Source organism: Labeo rohita, chromosome 4, assembly GCF_022985175.1.
Source record: "Labeo rohita strain BAU-BD-2019 chromosome 4, IGBB_LRoh.1.0, whole genome shotgun sequence".
NCBI classification, from domain to species: Eukaryota; Metazoa; Chordata; class Actinopteri; order Cypriniformes; family Cyprinidae; genus Labeo; species Labeo rohita.
The window spans coordinates 45,763,276-45,778,161 of NC_066872.1; the positions used below are offsets into that span (position 1 = coordinate 45,763,276).

Here is a 14,886-nt window from a genome sequence, read left to right on the forward strand (position 1 = left end):
GGCTGCGATAGAGATGTAGATTCTAACCCCAGCTCTGTGTTGGTGAGGGTGATCTTTAACTGGTTTATTGTGAAATCACGCAGGTGAATAGTGAAATACAAGTTCCAGCATGTGCTTTGGTAAGAGATCTGTGGCTCACTGGTATGAGCGCTGCCTCTTGGCTCTGAGGTTGCTGGTTTGAATCCTGGCCAGATCTCCAAGAAATGAGTGATGGTGAAGGTTGTGGAAGAGGGAGGTGGAGTCCAGGTGGTTGTGGATGAGCTGGTTATCAGGAACTGGTGACCAGAAAAATGACGACTTAGTCTGGGGCCTGGATATTTATTTTTAATAAGTCAAAACATAAACAAGATATATAACCGCTGCTGGTTATTGGCCCAGGAGTCCCCGGGGGAGACGTCTGGATATATCCCCCCCTTCGTGTCCTGCCTTCTCTCGGTGCACCCACCATGCTCTGTTCACTCTCTCTCACAACCTGCCACAGCTCATGATCAGGTGACCGTTCCGACCGCAACCATGCTTCAGTGACCAGGCCGGTTTTGAACCGGGATCCTCTCGTTCAGAGAGGACATGCTCAACCACTGAGCCACTGGCACTTCCACACTTAATCTTGTTTTTTGGGGGAGTTTTGTCCTTCTTAATGGGCTAAACCAAGGACACTAAAGGTTTTAACTGCAAGAACAGGATTCGATCCAGCGTCATCTACATGAAAGAGCAACGCTCAGACCGCTGACCCACTGGAGCACCTTGCTGAAAGAGGTTCTTTTTGGAGAGAGATTTGTCTCAATCATAAGCTTCATTTGTGCAAGTTTAATTATTTGCATGGTGTTTTTCCTCAATTGAGCATTCAGTAAAATAAAAACTAAAGCATAAACCTCATCAAGAGAGGGAATTGAACATGGACTCTCCATGCAAAAGCAAACCACACAAACCACTGAGCCACAGAAGCTTCTCTGCTGCAGTAAATTTTTTGGGGAGGTGTTTTATCTCAAACTGATGAATCAAAGCAGTATCACTACAGCATTCTTCGCTGCAGGAACAAGATTTGACCAGGATTTTGGAGGGAGTTTTGTTGGAATTAATCATTCAGAACCAATGAAGGTAAACATTGTTTTCAAAAAGTAAGGCATGAGATTTGAACTAAGACTCTTCATGTAAAGGAGCAACACTCAGACCATTAAACCACAGAAACCAATTTGCTGAAGGCTGGTTTAATTGACAAGAAGGAAGAAGGTTTTTGGAGGGGTTTTGTCTCAACTAAAAAATTGATTGGGGGTGTTCTTCTGTGCCTGTTAAAAATTGCTTTCTATTCATGAATGAACGACACTCAGATCATTGAGCCACGGAAGCGTCTAGAATTATATGCTTCTTTTTGGAGGAAGTTATGTCTCATTCATTCCTTTTGTCAAATATAGCGTGGCTAAACACTGAATCAAATTTGCTTCAAATTTTGCAACACGTGATCGAACTGAGCTGAACTGAACCAACACTGAACTGACGTGTGCTTATTAATGACACTGTTGTTTGTTTTGCACTCAATACTACAGTACCGAATGTGAATTTGTGTCATTGGTTAATTTTCTCCTGTTTATCACTGTGTGAAATTCTATATTTAATGAGGAATATGATTATGATTTCAGAGTGAAGTCTGAAGTAAGAAGTTAAAGTTGGGTGAAAGATGTTTTTATTTGTGCACTGATATGAGCAGGAATGAGTCAAGAGTTGGTTTGGATTTCAATACTGCAGCATTCAGAACTAGAGTAGCCATTATGAAGAAAAACACAGAGACACATAAATTGACAGTGAATGTTTTAGATGGACTCATAATAATATTTCATATAAAATTCTGCACATCTGCACTGGTGACGCACTCCGAACACATGCAGGAACCAAATAAACCAGTTTAAAGGCACCAAGCGTCCATTCTGAGGTATCAGAGCATCCGATTTATTCACATTGAAGCCGAGCAGTGAGACGGCACAGCTGTTTCCTTCTGGTTTGGTGAAACTGACGGCTGAGATCTAGTTTTCAGTCCATTGATTGTAAATCAGACTTCTGTCAAGGTCAAAGGCCGTATTTCTTCTGTAAGTCTTGAACAGAAGCGTCTCCCAGACCGGCGCTGTGAATCTGGTCAAACAGCTCCTGTAAGACTGATAGAAAGAAAAGAGTTTGTGTTTATTCGCCACTGTGTGCACAGTGTTTAGTGTTTGTGTGTATTTGTGTGTTTGTACTTTTCTTCTCGGCGGACGACATGAACATGACGGCCATGTCAAATCTCCTCACGCTCGCCAGGTTCCTCAGGACGTCCAGCAGAAGAGACGCATCTTCATGTCTGGAATCACGCATGAGACACAGAACACAGGAAATGATATCATCATGTTGAAATTCCTTTGTCTGCAGTAAAGGCCCATTCACATCAGGGATGATAACTATTACGATAAATCACTTTCAGAATCATTTTTTCCAGCTGATGAATAATAAAAACATTGACAGCCAATCAGAATCAAAGCATTTAAAGTCGCAGATGACAAAACTGCAGCAAGCTTATAATAAACAGAACACTGTTACTGTTACAGTTCAGTGTTATTTTAATATTATAAACTCTTAAAGTGTTTTCACTTATTAAAAAAAAGTAAGTTTTAGTTAACAATAACACCATATGTAGTTACCATTATAGTAATTTATGCCAGTTATGGTTACTATTAGAGTTAGGTGGGGTTTTTTTTTTATATTATTTATGTACTATTATAGCATTTATTACTATTTACAATAAGCTTTAATTTTTTTAGATTTTCAGTTTCAGTTAGTTGAAAAATTCTAATTTTCATTTATATTTTTCAATAAATATTTATATTTTATTTCACTCACTGAATATGATTTTTTAATCATTTTAGTTAGGAATAACATTGCTAATAGTTAATGTTACAGTTCTCATCCTCGGTTCATCATCTTCATCATCACTGAGTACTCACTGAAAGCAGCTATGGAAGGTCTTGAGGATGAGGTTGAGAACATCAGGCTCCAGAGAGTTCTGGAAGATCTTCGGATAAGCGTCTGGACTGATTTGCTGAAATATTAAATATTGAATCATATGAGACCCACTGACAGAGGGCACGTGGAGACCGTGAACGGCACTGATTCTACCTTCAGATATCTGTATGTGGATTGTGGCTGACGGCTGATCTTCCTGAGGTCGGCCTCCAGCTGAAAACTGTTGCTGGGTGGAGGAGGAATCACTTCAACATCTGCAGATGAATCTTCCGGAGCCCTGAAACACAAGACATTGAATGCCTCAGAGACTCAATCCAGCACCAGGAGATTGTGATGATTGGATCGCATCATCTTCTTACCTGGACAGAGGAGCGTCTGAGATCTCCTCTATCTTCTGGATCTTGGGATGTGGTGAAGTCGTGATAGCAGACGTGGACGGTGAGATCTCCCCACCCACCTCCTGTATGTCAATCCTCCTCAGAGGTTTCTAAGACGACACAAACACACAGCTGATGCAGCTGATGCTCAAAATAAGATAAAACGACCTCAATTCCTCCTCATATTTATGGACTCACTGTGGATCTGAGATGCTCAGGTTTATTGATGGGCTGGACGGTTCTCCTCTGTTTGTTCTCCTCCGGAGCCAGAAGACCGCTGGTCCTCATCTCCTGATTAATTTAATATATACAGGTGAACAGATCAGACTAGGGCTGTGCGATTTAATTCAAATCAATAACAGTAAAACACACACCAACTATCTTTACAAACTTTTAATGAGAAGTGCTCATCATTTATCATGTTAATACTGAATAAACATATCAACAAAAAAAATGCTTATTAGAAGCTTTAAGGGCTCCCTGCAGGTTTTTTTTTTTTTTAAACTTGATTTTTTTCCCATCTGAAATGCTGGAATATAATATAAATGTAAATGGCTAACTATTATTATATACTATTTTTTTATTTAATCATTTTTTATTTGATAAAAATAAATCGTAATCATACATTTTTATAACGCAAACTGTTTTTTTTGTTTTTTTTTTCGCAATCACAATTTTTATCAGAAAAAACATCAGTTAGGTTTGATTTTGGTTAAATCAAGTATCTATTGCATTTTTAGAAGTAATATTTCTCATTCTGTTTTTATGTAGTGCTTTAAATATTTTTTTAATAATAATAATAAAAATAATAATAAAGCCATATTATATTTAGGCCAAACTGTTAAGTCTACAAACATGCACAGCAAACTTGGATTTTTTTTAAAATCACAATTAATCAAATTTTATCTGAAAAATTGCTACTAGATTTTTGACGGGCACAATAATGAAATCCATGAGCGTGTGCTGCTATGAAACGTACCTCTGAGAGTTTCTCAATCTCGCTCATGGCTTGTTTGTTTCCCGGCTCGAGCTTCAAAACCTGCTCAAAATCTGCAAACAAACACACATGCGTTTGAGCTCCTCATAAATGAGTGTTAGGCTGTAAAAGTGAGTGAAGAAATAAATGACGGACCTTCTTTGGCCTCCCTGATTTTGCCTAGAGCGGCTCTGGCCGTGGCTCGTCTGGCGAAGGCTTTGACATACGTGGCGTCCAGAACGAGGGCCGCGCTGCAGTCCTGCTCCGCCTCGCTGTACCTGCACAAACACAAACCGCACTTTTACAGACACTCCAAGCATGCACTAGACAGCGAGTGCACTTCTGAGGGGTGTGTTACCTTTGGAGCTTGAGATACGCCATGGCTCTGTTAGCGGGCAGCAGAGCATTCGTCCCGTCCGCCTCCATTCCTCTGGAGTAACACTCCACCGCCGCCTCGTACTTGCCCTCTTTAAAGTAAGCATTTCCCTGAAACACACAGAAAAGGTGTCAGCATTCAGATCGGCTCAATCACATGATGAAGGAGAAGAGACACGTCTCACTCTGTCTTTCTGCATGACTGCTTCCTGTTTCCTCTGCTGTTCCTGCAGCCGCTGCTGTTGTAATGGATCCACAGTCAGCTCTGCAGCGCTCTCGCTCTTTTCCGCCGTCTGTCTGCTCGATTCCAACACCTGAAACGAAGCATCGGTTACTGACAGATCTCACTGCACATGCATCTGCCAAACCTGATCAATAACAGACCTGCTGGAGCTTCTGGATCTCAGTCTGGGCCTCCGAATTTCCAGGATCCAGTTTGAGGACCATTTCATAATCTGAGATAAGATGTGATTTGTGATTAGTGAAAAGTTTTCGCTGCTTAATATTTTTGTGAAAACTTTTGTAGATTTATATAATATGTAATTATGATTGTGTATTACTATTTTTACTATATTTCTGATAACATAAAATAAAATAAAGTGACAAAATAATTGGAATTTGAATAAGTTGAAATAAAATAATTAAAATAAGACTGGAGTAATATCAGCAGAAAATTCAGTTTTGATCACAGGAATATATTACGTTTTACAACACATTCACAAAGAAAACTGTTATTTTAAATTGTAATGAGATTTCACAATATTACTGTTTTACTGTATTTTTACTAATAAAATAACTGAATAAGTTAAAATAAAACAAATCAAATAAACTAAATTAAGACTGGAGTAATGTCTGCCAAAAATTCAGCTTTGATCACAGGAATAAATTATATTTTAATATATATTTACATAGGAAACAGTTAATTTAAGTTGTAATAATATTTAACTGTTTAACTGTTTTATTTGTCATTCAGTACATCATTAGAATCATACAGAATGATTTGTGAACCAGTTCAGCTGAATCATTTAACAGAGCCGATTCGCTCACTTAAACAGGCAATTCTAGCTGATGAAATATTTCAGATCAGAGCAGAACTAGATAAATATTTATTCACTACAGTAACGCTATTCACTTCCATGATTTTCTTCATAAAGATGCTGATAAAGCTTCAGACCTTCGAGAGCTTCCTGTTGTTTGTTGAGCGCCACGCGTGCCGCGGCTCTCCTGACATACGCTTTGACGTATTTACCGTCCAGAGCGATGGCCAAATTACAGTCGGACTCGGCCACGGCGAACCTGCGGCACACAAACACTCACGTCAGGCCTGATTCATGCAAACGCTACTGTAAGAAGGCGGGAGACACAGCAGTACTTTTTCAGTCTGAAGAAGCAGGCCGCTCTGTTGGTGGGCAGGACGGGGTTGTACGGATCGGCGTCCATTCCTCTGGTGTAACACTCGATGGCGCTGTCGTACCGGCCGTCCCTGAAGAACTCATTCCCCTGAAACATCAAACGGTCAAGATCAAGTTTGGTTTATTTGGTTATTTACTGACCAAATGAACACTAACGGACCTTCTCTTTCTCAGTCAGCGCCAGATCTCTGTCCACCTGAAGCCCTTCAGAGTCAGACTCATTGGACTGGACCGGGCTCTCCTCTGCGTCCATGGCCTCCAGATTCTTTTCCTGCAAACAAACAGCATTCATCAGTGAAATCATCACATCTTTATGCACACCAGTGCATGAATCAGAAAGCACAGCTGTATTACCACATCAAATTTGTCCCAGGCTTGATAATCGTAGGATTTTATGCGCTGCGTCTCCTTTTGCTCTTTCACACCACCGTCGCCGTTGGTCTGACGCTTCACTCTTTTCTTTGTCTTCTTATAATCTTTGTTCCTCACCGGCGGGAGTGTTTTCTGGAATAAAATACATTTTTAGCAAACAAACACCCGAATCTGAAGTGCTATGTTGAGTTTGCTCAGTTTTACCGGTGGTTCGCTGATGTTTCCGGTGCGCAGCTGCTGGTCTTTCTTCTTAATTTCTTCCTCCCAGTTGTTCAGCTCCTTCATGAAGTTCTGCAGATCTTCTGCATTCTGTTTCATCTGTATCTGCAGCTCCACCGCTTTATTTCCCGACATCACTGCGCTCTTCTAGACGACATCAGACAGACAGACAGAGATTCCCTGCAACACACACGATTTCAACAGTTTAAAATAATTACAAACTACTACAATCAAAACAATTGTTTATTCGTGTGCTGGTTGGTATTAAGGTCTACTTTGCTTCTACAGCATGTCTTCTTTCATACTAGTGGAACGAAAACCTCCTAAATACACATTTAGGTTCTTATTTATTGCACTTTATCTATTTGCATATGTAGATTTCAACTCCAGTACATACCTTTAAAAGTTTTTCTCTCTACTTCAACAGCACTTACACACACCAAAATTTAGGGTTTTATTTCTCTCTATATTCTGAAGGATTTTACAGGAGGGTTTGTTTATATATCATCCACACTGGTTTAAAAAGACTTTTATTCCTAAAAACATGGTGAAAATGCATATTTTAAAGTTCTTATCTCAACTTCAGCAACACTTACATACACCAAAACTTACAGTTTTATTCCTCTCTATATTCTGAAGGTTTTCACTGTGGGGTTTGTTCATTTATCATTCACACTGATTTATACAACATTTTATTCCCAAAACAAGGTGAAAGTTAAGTTTTTATATCCACTTCAATAGCATGTACATACACCAAAACTTACGGTTTTATTCCTCTCTATATTTAGAAGGTCTTTACTGAGCGGTTTGTATCATTTTCCTGATTTATACAGCATTTCATTTGTAAAAACATGGTGAAAATGCATATCTGTAAGATTTATCTTCACTTCAGCAACACTTGCATACACCAATCTTAACAGATTTATTTCTCTCTATATTCTGAATGTTTCTACTGTGGGATTTGTTCATATATCACTCACACTAACATTTTATTCCTTAAACACATGGTGTAAAAAATAGTTTTCTGTCTGTTGATAGTATTTTCTGATTGATGCACTGATATGATAGAAAGAGAAACTTAAAAACTCCCTTTGGAAAAACCTTTAATATGTCAGCAAAATCAAAGAATTTTGTTCCTGGCTTTATCAAATGTTCAGATTTTTGTTTAGGAATATTAAATCAGTGCATTTTTAATGAGATACAGCATTTCAGACAACTTGCATTATTAAATGTAATGTCGTAATGCACTGATATTAATTAATTGAAAAGGTATGGTGATATCTATGAATGAAAAGTTGCAAAAGTTGTTGAGTTTTACCACGGTTACCATAGAAAACTACTGTCAACAAAGTAATAAATCACATAAAATCAAGAGAAGAGATTGGTCAGTGAATTTTTGTATTTACTATTTATATTACTTTTCACTAAAATAATTAAATACTATTAAGTACTTATTATGATTATCGCAAATTACAATTTTACAGTGGAAACAACTGTAGTAAGTGCTCTAGCTTGGCGGAAGCTACGGTTACCATGGTAACTATTCAAAAGTTAAACTAACAACAACACGGCCCTGAAAACGCCGCTAACTACAGATTAATAAGCGATTCCGCAAAAAAAAAAAAAAAAAAAAAAATAAAAAAACACCACTCGAAATTAAAGAACGTCATTCTGTCATTCCAGAATATTCGCTGGATCTGAGACAGACTCAGCATCATAATTAAAGAACGTTACCGAGCTAAACGACTCATCTACACAAATATACACACTGATAATTAACTTATAATTCACTTGATCTAAAATACTTTAGTAAAAACATGTGTTACTGGCATGCTAACACACATGTGGGATATTTCACGTGTAATTATAGCTCTTCATAAACGCATGTTTAGAGAAGCTCATCCAGATCTGTTTAAATCAGCAGTTTTTACAGCAGTAAAGAGCAGAATCAGACGCGTGTGTCATACCTGTGGTGATGATGAAGAGTTTTGATCAGTAGTTTGTGTTCAGCGCCATGACAGCACAAACTCTTCTGCGCGCATGCGCGAACCACGTCACACACAAAACACGCACTGCGCGCTCACGTTATGGCGCCGAAAAATCCTAAGAATCATTATGTTCATTATTACCAATTTTTGGGTGTTTAAAAAAACTCGTCTTTTGTCGGGATATGAACTATATGTTTTTAAACAAAATAGTATTTTGGTTCTGTCGTTTAGTCAGAGGACTCTTATTTTAAAAATAAAAACACAACACTGACGAGATCTTGTTTTGAAAAGCAAAACAATATAAAGAGTTAAGTTAAGAAAGTAAAGCCTACACTAACTAGATTCAGGAAAATCGCAACAATTTTAATAATTGCAGTACTTTAATCCTCGGTCACCCTTCGCCTGCTTTCAGTCACGTGACTCACGGACGCCCGCGTGACCTTTGCGTACAAGCGCAGCACCAAGCTATGGCTCAAAATAGTGCTAAAGAAGATGATTATAGTAATAAAGAGCCGCTGCCGGACAACAAAGTGCCCGAAGAGCACAAAGCAGCGGCGGAGAGTAAGCGGAAGGAAGAGGAGTTGGGCTACAGCTTATACCCCGAGCGCAACAGCAGCAAGTACAAGCAGGGCTCGATCGGAGAGAGTCTCTTCACCTTTAAACACAAGTGTCAAATCATGCTGCAGTTCGCCATGGACACTAGTAAGGGAACAGCAGCTGTTTGCACGCATGCCTCGCACCGCTTACGTCTTTACAATATTGCAAAATAGAGTTTGTAGAGTTTAGCTAACAGTAGAATGCAGTAGTGTTTCTGAAGAGAACTCTACACACACGTCATGTCTAATGATCAGATCTGCATATGCTTGTTTCCATCACAAATACAAGAAATGTAAAAGGTAATTGCGAATTTTTATCTCACATTTTCCCCTCTGCATTCTGAGGGGATTCTTTATTTTTTCGCTACAACAACAACATGTAATTCTGAGTTTTTGTCAATTAAGAAAAAAATAAAACATTTTAGAAATCACATCAAAAATAAAAATATTCAAAATATGTTTTGGAAACAACATCTATAACAAAAAAAAACTCAAATAAATGGTTTTAGAAACCACTTCTAAAAGTAATAGTAAGACATTCGCAATAATTCCCCTCTGAATTCTGAGCCAATTCTTAACAAAAAAAAAAAAAAGTTTTTATCTCACAATTAAGACTTGCAATTTTTTTATCGAAATTATGACTTTTTATTTTGCAACGTTTTTGTGTCTCTTCTACCGAATAAAAATAAAATTTATAAAATTAATGAATTGTTATTATTATTATTAATTGTTATCTTAATTCTGACTTTTTTCTTGCAATTCTGATTTTTTTTTTCTGATTTTTTTTTCTTTGCATAATTACGATTTATTGTTTGTTTTTATTCTCACAATTTAAAATTTTAAGTCCTGCAGTTTTTTCTCAGAAATTTGATTTCACAGTTGCTTTTTTTCCCCCCATAGAATAAAATAAAAAAAAAAAAAAAGGTAATTGCAGTATTTTTTACTCTCAGGATTCAGGGTTTAAAGTAAACAATAAAATCAAAAAAATAATAATAATAATAATTGCAGTTTGAAAAAAAAAATATATATTGTTATTAATCTCACAATTTAGATTTTTTTTTCTCAGAAATTTTCATTTTGCAATTCTGTAAAAAATAAAAAGGCAATTGCATTTTTTTTTAAATCTCATAATTCTCAGAATTGTGAGGAAAAAAGTCAGAATTATGAGATAAAACGTTGCAGTTACCTTTATTTATTTTTGTTGCATGTTGGTAACAAGCTTCCATACACGACAGTAAAGTATGCAGTTGCTATAGTCAGTTGTAACACATAAACTGGACTGAACTGAACTGAACCGGTGTGTGTCTCATTCAGGTCCTTATGCTAAACTCCTGTTGGGTGCCATGAAGAGCTCCGGCTGGTAAGAGACACTTTAACATGAACTCTCCGTCTGGCGCTGTGTGTTGCTGACATGTTGTTATTTGATTTTCTTCTCAGTACAGTTTATAAAGACAGACATTTCTCCTGTGAGGACTGTGATGGGACCGTCAGCGGAGGCTTTGATGCCGCTACCTCTCAGGTGAGTCCTGTAAAAACACTTCATGAGCCCGAAACATGTCATGATATCCGTCTGAACTGAGTCTGTGTGTGTTTTTTCCCACTGCAGATCGTTTTATGCCAGAACAACATCCATCAGCAGGCTCACATGAACCGTGTGGTGACGCACGAGCTCATCCACGCCTTCGACCACTGCAGGGCCCGAGTCGACTGGTTCAGCAACTTCAGACACCTGGCCTGTTCAGAGGTGAGAACATTTGAACCCCACAAAACACTTTTACAAGCTTTTACAACATTGTGTTTGGTTGCAATTATGTAGTGCTGCAGAACAACATTTTGGAAAACACATTTTAACAAATCTAATTAAATAATTAACCAAAATAAAACATTTAGAAATCACATCTAAAATAAAAATATATATCCAAAATAAAATGTTTTAAAAACCACATCTAAAATTTAAATAATAATAATTTAACCAAACTAAAACGTTTTAAAAGCCAAATGTAAAGTTTAAAAAAATAGTGTAACCAAAATAAAAATATTTAGAAACCACATTAAAAAAAAAAAAAAAAAAAAAAATTGTATCCAAAATAAAAATTAAATACCACATCTAAAAATAAACAAAAATAGTGTCCCCATAATCAATCAAAATTCTAGATATCTTGTCTAAAATGTAAAAAAATAAATAAATCCAAATTAAAAATGTAAATTAAAAAAAAATGTAAAATGTAAATTAATAAAATAAATATTTTAGAAACAGTTTCTAAAATGAACATCCTCTAAAAAATGTTTAAGAAATCATATATAAAATGAAAAAATAGCATCCAAAATGTTTTAGAAACCACATCTTATTTGATAAATAATGTAACCAAAATAAAACATTTTAGAAACCACACCTAAAATAAAAAAAAGTGTAACCCAAGTAAAATATTTTAGAAACCACATTAAAAAAAAAAAAAAAAAACAATGTAACCAAAATTAAAATATTTTAGAAACCACATCTAAAATTAAAATAGTACAACTAAATGAAACCTTTTTAAAAACCACATATAAAATATAAATTAAATTAAATAAATTAAAATAGTGTAACTTAAAAAAAATAAATAAATAAAAAAACTTTTAGAAACATTGTGAAAATGCCAACCTGGGTACATTTTCTTTATATAAAAATGTAAACATTGTGTGTGTTTACCACAAAAAACCCAAACCACACCAAACTGCAACTTTGGTTAGACATTTTATATAGCTGTTAAAATAATGTATAATGCGAGATGTTTTATAGCACTCTGAAATGTTTGTGTTTGTTCACTCACACTTGTTTTGTTCCCTTCAGATCCGAGCTGCCAATCTGAGTGGAGACTGTTCATTCGTCAACGAAATTTCCAGATTTAACTTTGGCCTGAAAGAGCACCATCAGGTTTGTTTATTTGGCTGCGTGTTGTGTTTGTGATATAGACAGCGTGTGTGTGAGATTCATGCTGGGATTGCCGTGTTTCGTCCCGCAGGCGTGTGTTCGGGGCCGAGCGCTGCGCTCCATCCTCGCCGTACGCAAGGTGAGCCGAGAGGAGGCGGAGCGAGTGGTTGACGAGGTGTTTGACAGCTGTTTCCATGACCACGCCCCCTTCGGCCGCATCCCACACAGCAAGAAAGACGCCAAGTTTGCCCACAGGGATTACGAGAACCGAGACCGATACTACGCAAACCTCTGACGGCTCTGTTCGAAACACATCGGTGCTTCAGTAATGCAATCAAGACCAACTGACGGATGAGAGACGACAGAAGTATAATAAACTGTGCTGTTCGTTCATGTTCACTACATGCTGAAGGAAAAATTATGAGCACATACTTGCCTTTTTCATCACTAAATGTTTGACAACACGATCAGTGGTGTTCTCCATCTGAGCATCAGTTTGAAAGGGACGGAATTATTTATTGATGGTTTGATGATCAAATCTATCTTTGTATATGATTGTACAGGTTTTTATGAGTTGTTCTTGCAAACATTCAGTGTTTATGGAGACTCAGGTTTCTATAATAATCTGAGATCTGCACAAAAACTGAAAACCTTTCAATTCAAATAATGGAGAATTAAATAAACATTATTTTATGTGAGTGTTGCTCCTAATTCATTTTCAATAATTTATTTTATATTATACATATACACTATACATTAATATTTAATTTTTTTTAAATAATTTATATAAAAAATTCCCAAAAATTCCATAATTATATAAGAATAAGTTAATTATTTTTGTTATTAATTTATTTTATATTATACACATACATACATACATAAATACATAATACTTTCATATTTTAATTTTATTTTTTATGTTTGATATTTTTAATATCAATATTGACATTACACAAACACATACTACGTTTATATATATTTTTTTAAATCCTTTATATGATTATAATTACAAAATTGAAGAAATAATTATTAATTTTAATATAGAGTTTTTGTTTTTATTCATTTGTAATGCCTTATGTCAGATATTTTGTCAAGATATTCCTTTTTTTTTATTCTGTGTTATATATTATAATTATTTTTATACCATTCAATTCAAATAATTGCAAATTAAATATTTTACGAGTGTTTTTCCTTTGGATTTTAAAGTCAGTTGCGTCATTGATCCACACGGTGGCGCTGCTCCTGTTTGTATGATGGCGAGTCTGATTATGAATTAACTCAAACAGGCTCAAATTATATATAGAATGAGTTAATTCATTTTTGTATTTATTTGTTTATTTGTTTGTTTATTTATTATTTATATATTTAGTATTTATTCATATATTTACGTTTGTATTTTATATGATTATATATTAAATATTTAAAGAATTAATCAATTCACGAATTGATTTTAATATAGCTTTTTTATTATTATTACTTATTAATGTCTTATGTCAGATATTTTTTATCAATATATTATTTTTAAAATCCTAAATTATATATGGTTTTTAAGTCAGTTGCGCCATTGAGCCACACGGTGGCGCTGCTGCTGTTTGTATGATGGCGAGTCTGATTGTAGACTCGGAATAAACCCGAACATGCTCATATTTCCGTATTATTTAACACTGACTGAGGCGTAAACGTAAATTACTTTAGTTCTTATACATAAAATATTTAAATAAATCGGCTCTTATTGTGTGCAGTTTCTTTGTGACTCAAAACAGAAATAAAACAACAAAATATTTATGTTAAGGACGTATAGATTATTTGTACTTTAAACATTTCGCTTTCAAACCACAGGACGAATTAAAATGGGATTATTAATTGAACGTTTAAAATAAAAGTGAATAAAACAAACGTACAGGCCGCAGATCACGTGACTGATATTCAAAACCAGCAGCACAATTGCGATTAATATTGAGCAACTTACATTTTACACATAGGATTTTCAGTTACTTTGTGTATTTTTATTTTTCCATTAAAAATGAATAAACCCCCATAAGTTGAGCGAATGGTTCATAAAGTCAGTCATCGCGTCGATTGTTTCGTTGCTAAATGAATCAGTGTTGTTGAACGATTCATTTGAATGAACGAATCAATGACTCGTGTTCATTTCGGAGCAGCGTACTAGCATACTACTCTTACAAATTAGGCCATAAAAAGATATGCTAGTATGCAGCTTCAGATTTATCACTTATAATTTCAGTCACATGTTTTGTTTTTAAATAAATCAATGTTACTGAACAAATCGTTTGGATTAATGAATCAGTGACTCAAAAAAGTCATTTGTCGCCACCTACTGGAGTAACAATATAACCTGCAGAAACATTGTAAATTTCTTCCACTAATACACTGAATAAATATATACACGCAGTATAAAAAAAACTTAATAATGTAATGCAGTAACAATAACATTTCCCAAGTAATATTTGGGAAAAATAATATTTTTGTGTATAAAAACATCTCTGTGTAAAGAAATAACCTTCCTGTTTTACTAAGTGAAACATTTGAAGGTTTTCTAAAATATTATTTAGGAAATAATACGTTTTTGTTAAACCCAAACAGTCTCAAATTTCCATACACTTATATAAGAATAAGGTAATTCATTTCTGTATTTATTTATTTATTTAATA

At 35.4% G+C, this 14,886-nt stretch overlaps 2 protein-coding genes across 2 annotated transcripts; one reads left to right on the plus strand and one right to left on the minus strand.

Annotated features, from left to right (window-relative positions):
- Positions 1-1,664: 1,664 nt before the first annotated feature.
- On the minus strand, positions 1,665-8,834 carry rpap3 (RNA polymerase II associated protein 3). The gene is made up of 17 exons (XM_051108609.1): positions 8,687-8,834; positions 6,705-6,899; positions 6,483-6,632; positions 6,289-6,399; positions 6,089-6,216; positions 5,891-6,012; positions 5,101-5,171; positions 4,902-5,030; positions 4,700-4,827; positions 4,498-4,619; positions 4,345-4,415; positions 3,564-3,656; positions 3,348-3,475; positions 3,142-3,265; positions 2,970-3,064; positions 2,229-2,329; positions 1,665-2,147 (listed from the first exon to the last, which is right to left on the minus strand). Exons 2-17 carry the CDS (start codon positions 6,852-6,854, stop codon positions 2,062-2,064), a joined length of 1,809 nt encoding a protein of 602 aa, XP_050964566.1. The 5' UTR covers positions 6,855-6,899; positions 8,687-8,834; the 3' UTR covers positions 1,665-2,061.
- Positions 8,835-9,035: 201 nt separating this feature from the next.
- atp23 (ATP23 metallopeptidase and ATP synthase assembly factor homolog) lies at positions 9,036-12,912 on the plus strand. The gene is made up of 6 exons (XM_051107057.1): positions 9,036-9,409; positions 10,618-10,663; positions 10,741-10,822; positions 10,910-11,047; positions 12,134-12,217; positions 12,306-12,912. Exons 1-6 carry the CDS (start codon positions 9,175-9,177, stop codon positions 12,507-12,509), a joined length of 789 nt encoding a protein of 262 aa, XP_050963014.1. The 5' UTR covers positions 9,036-9,174; the 3' UTR covers positions 12,510-12,912.
- Positions 12,913-14,886: the final 1,974 nt, after the last annotated feature.

Bases quoted from the DNA above. Each gene is read 5' to 3' on its own strand.
- rpap3 (XM_051108609.1), bottom strand. From the start codon at position 6,854: ATGTCGGGAAATAAAGCGGTGGAGCTGCAGATACAGATGAAACAGAAT. The intron at 6,400-6,482 runs GTAATACAGCTG...GTTTGTTTGCAG, and splicing joins CCTGGGACAAATTTGATGTG to GAAAAGAATCTGGAGGCCAT. The intron at 2,330-2,969 runs GTGAGTACTCAG...GCGTGATTCCAG, and splicing joins ACCTTCCATAGCTGCTTTCA to ACATGAAGATGCGTCTCTTC.
- atp23 (XM_051107057.1), top strand. From the start codon at position 9,175: ATGGCTCAAAATAGTGCTAAAGAAGATGATTATAGTAATAAAGAGCCG. The intron at 9,410-10,617 runs GTAAGGGAACAG...TGTCTCATTCAG, and splicing joins GCAGTTCGCCATGGACACTA to GTCCTTATGCTAAACTCCTG. The intron at 12,218-12,305 runs GTTTGTTTATTT...TTCGTCCCGCAG, and splicing joins GCCTGAAAGAGCACCATCAG to GCGTGTGTTCGGGGCCGAGC.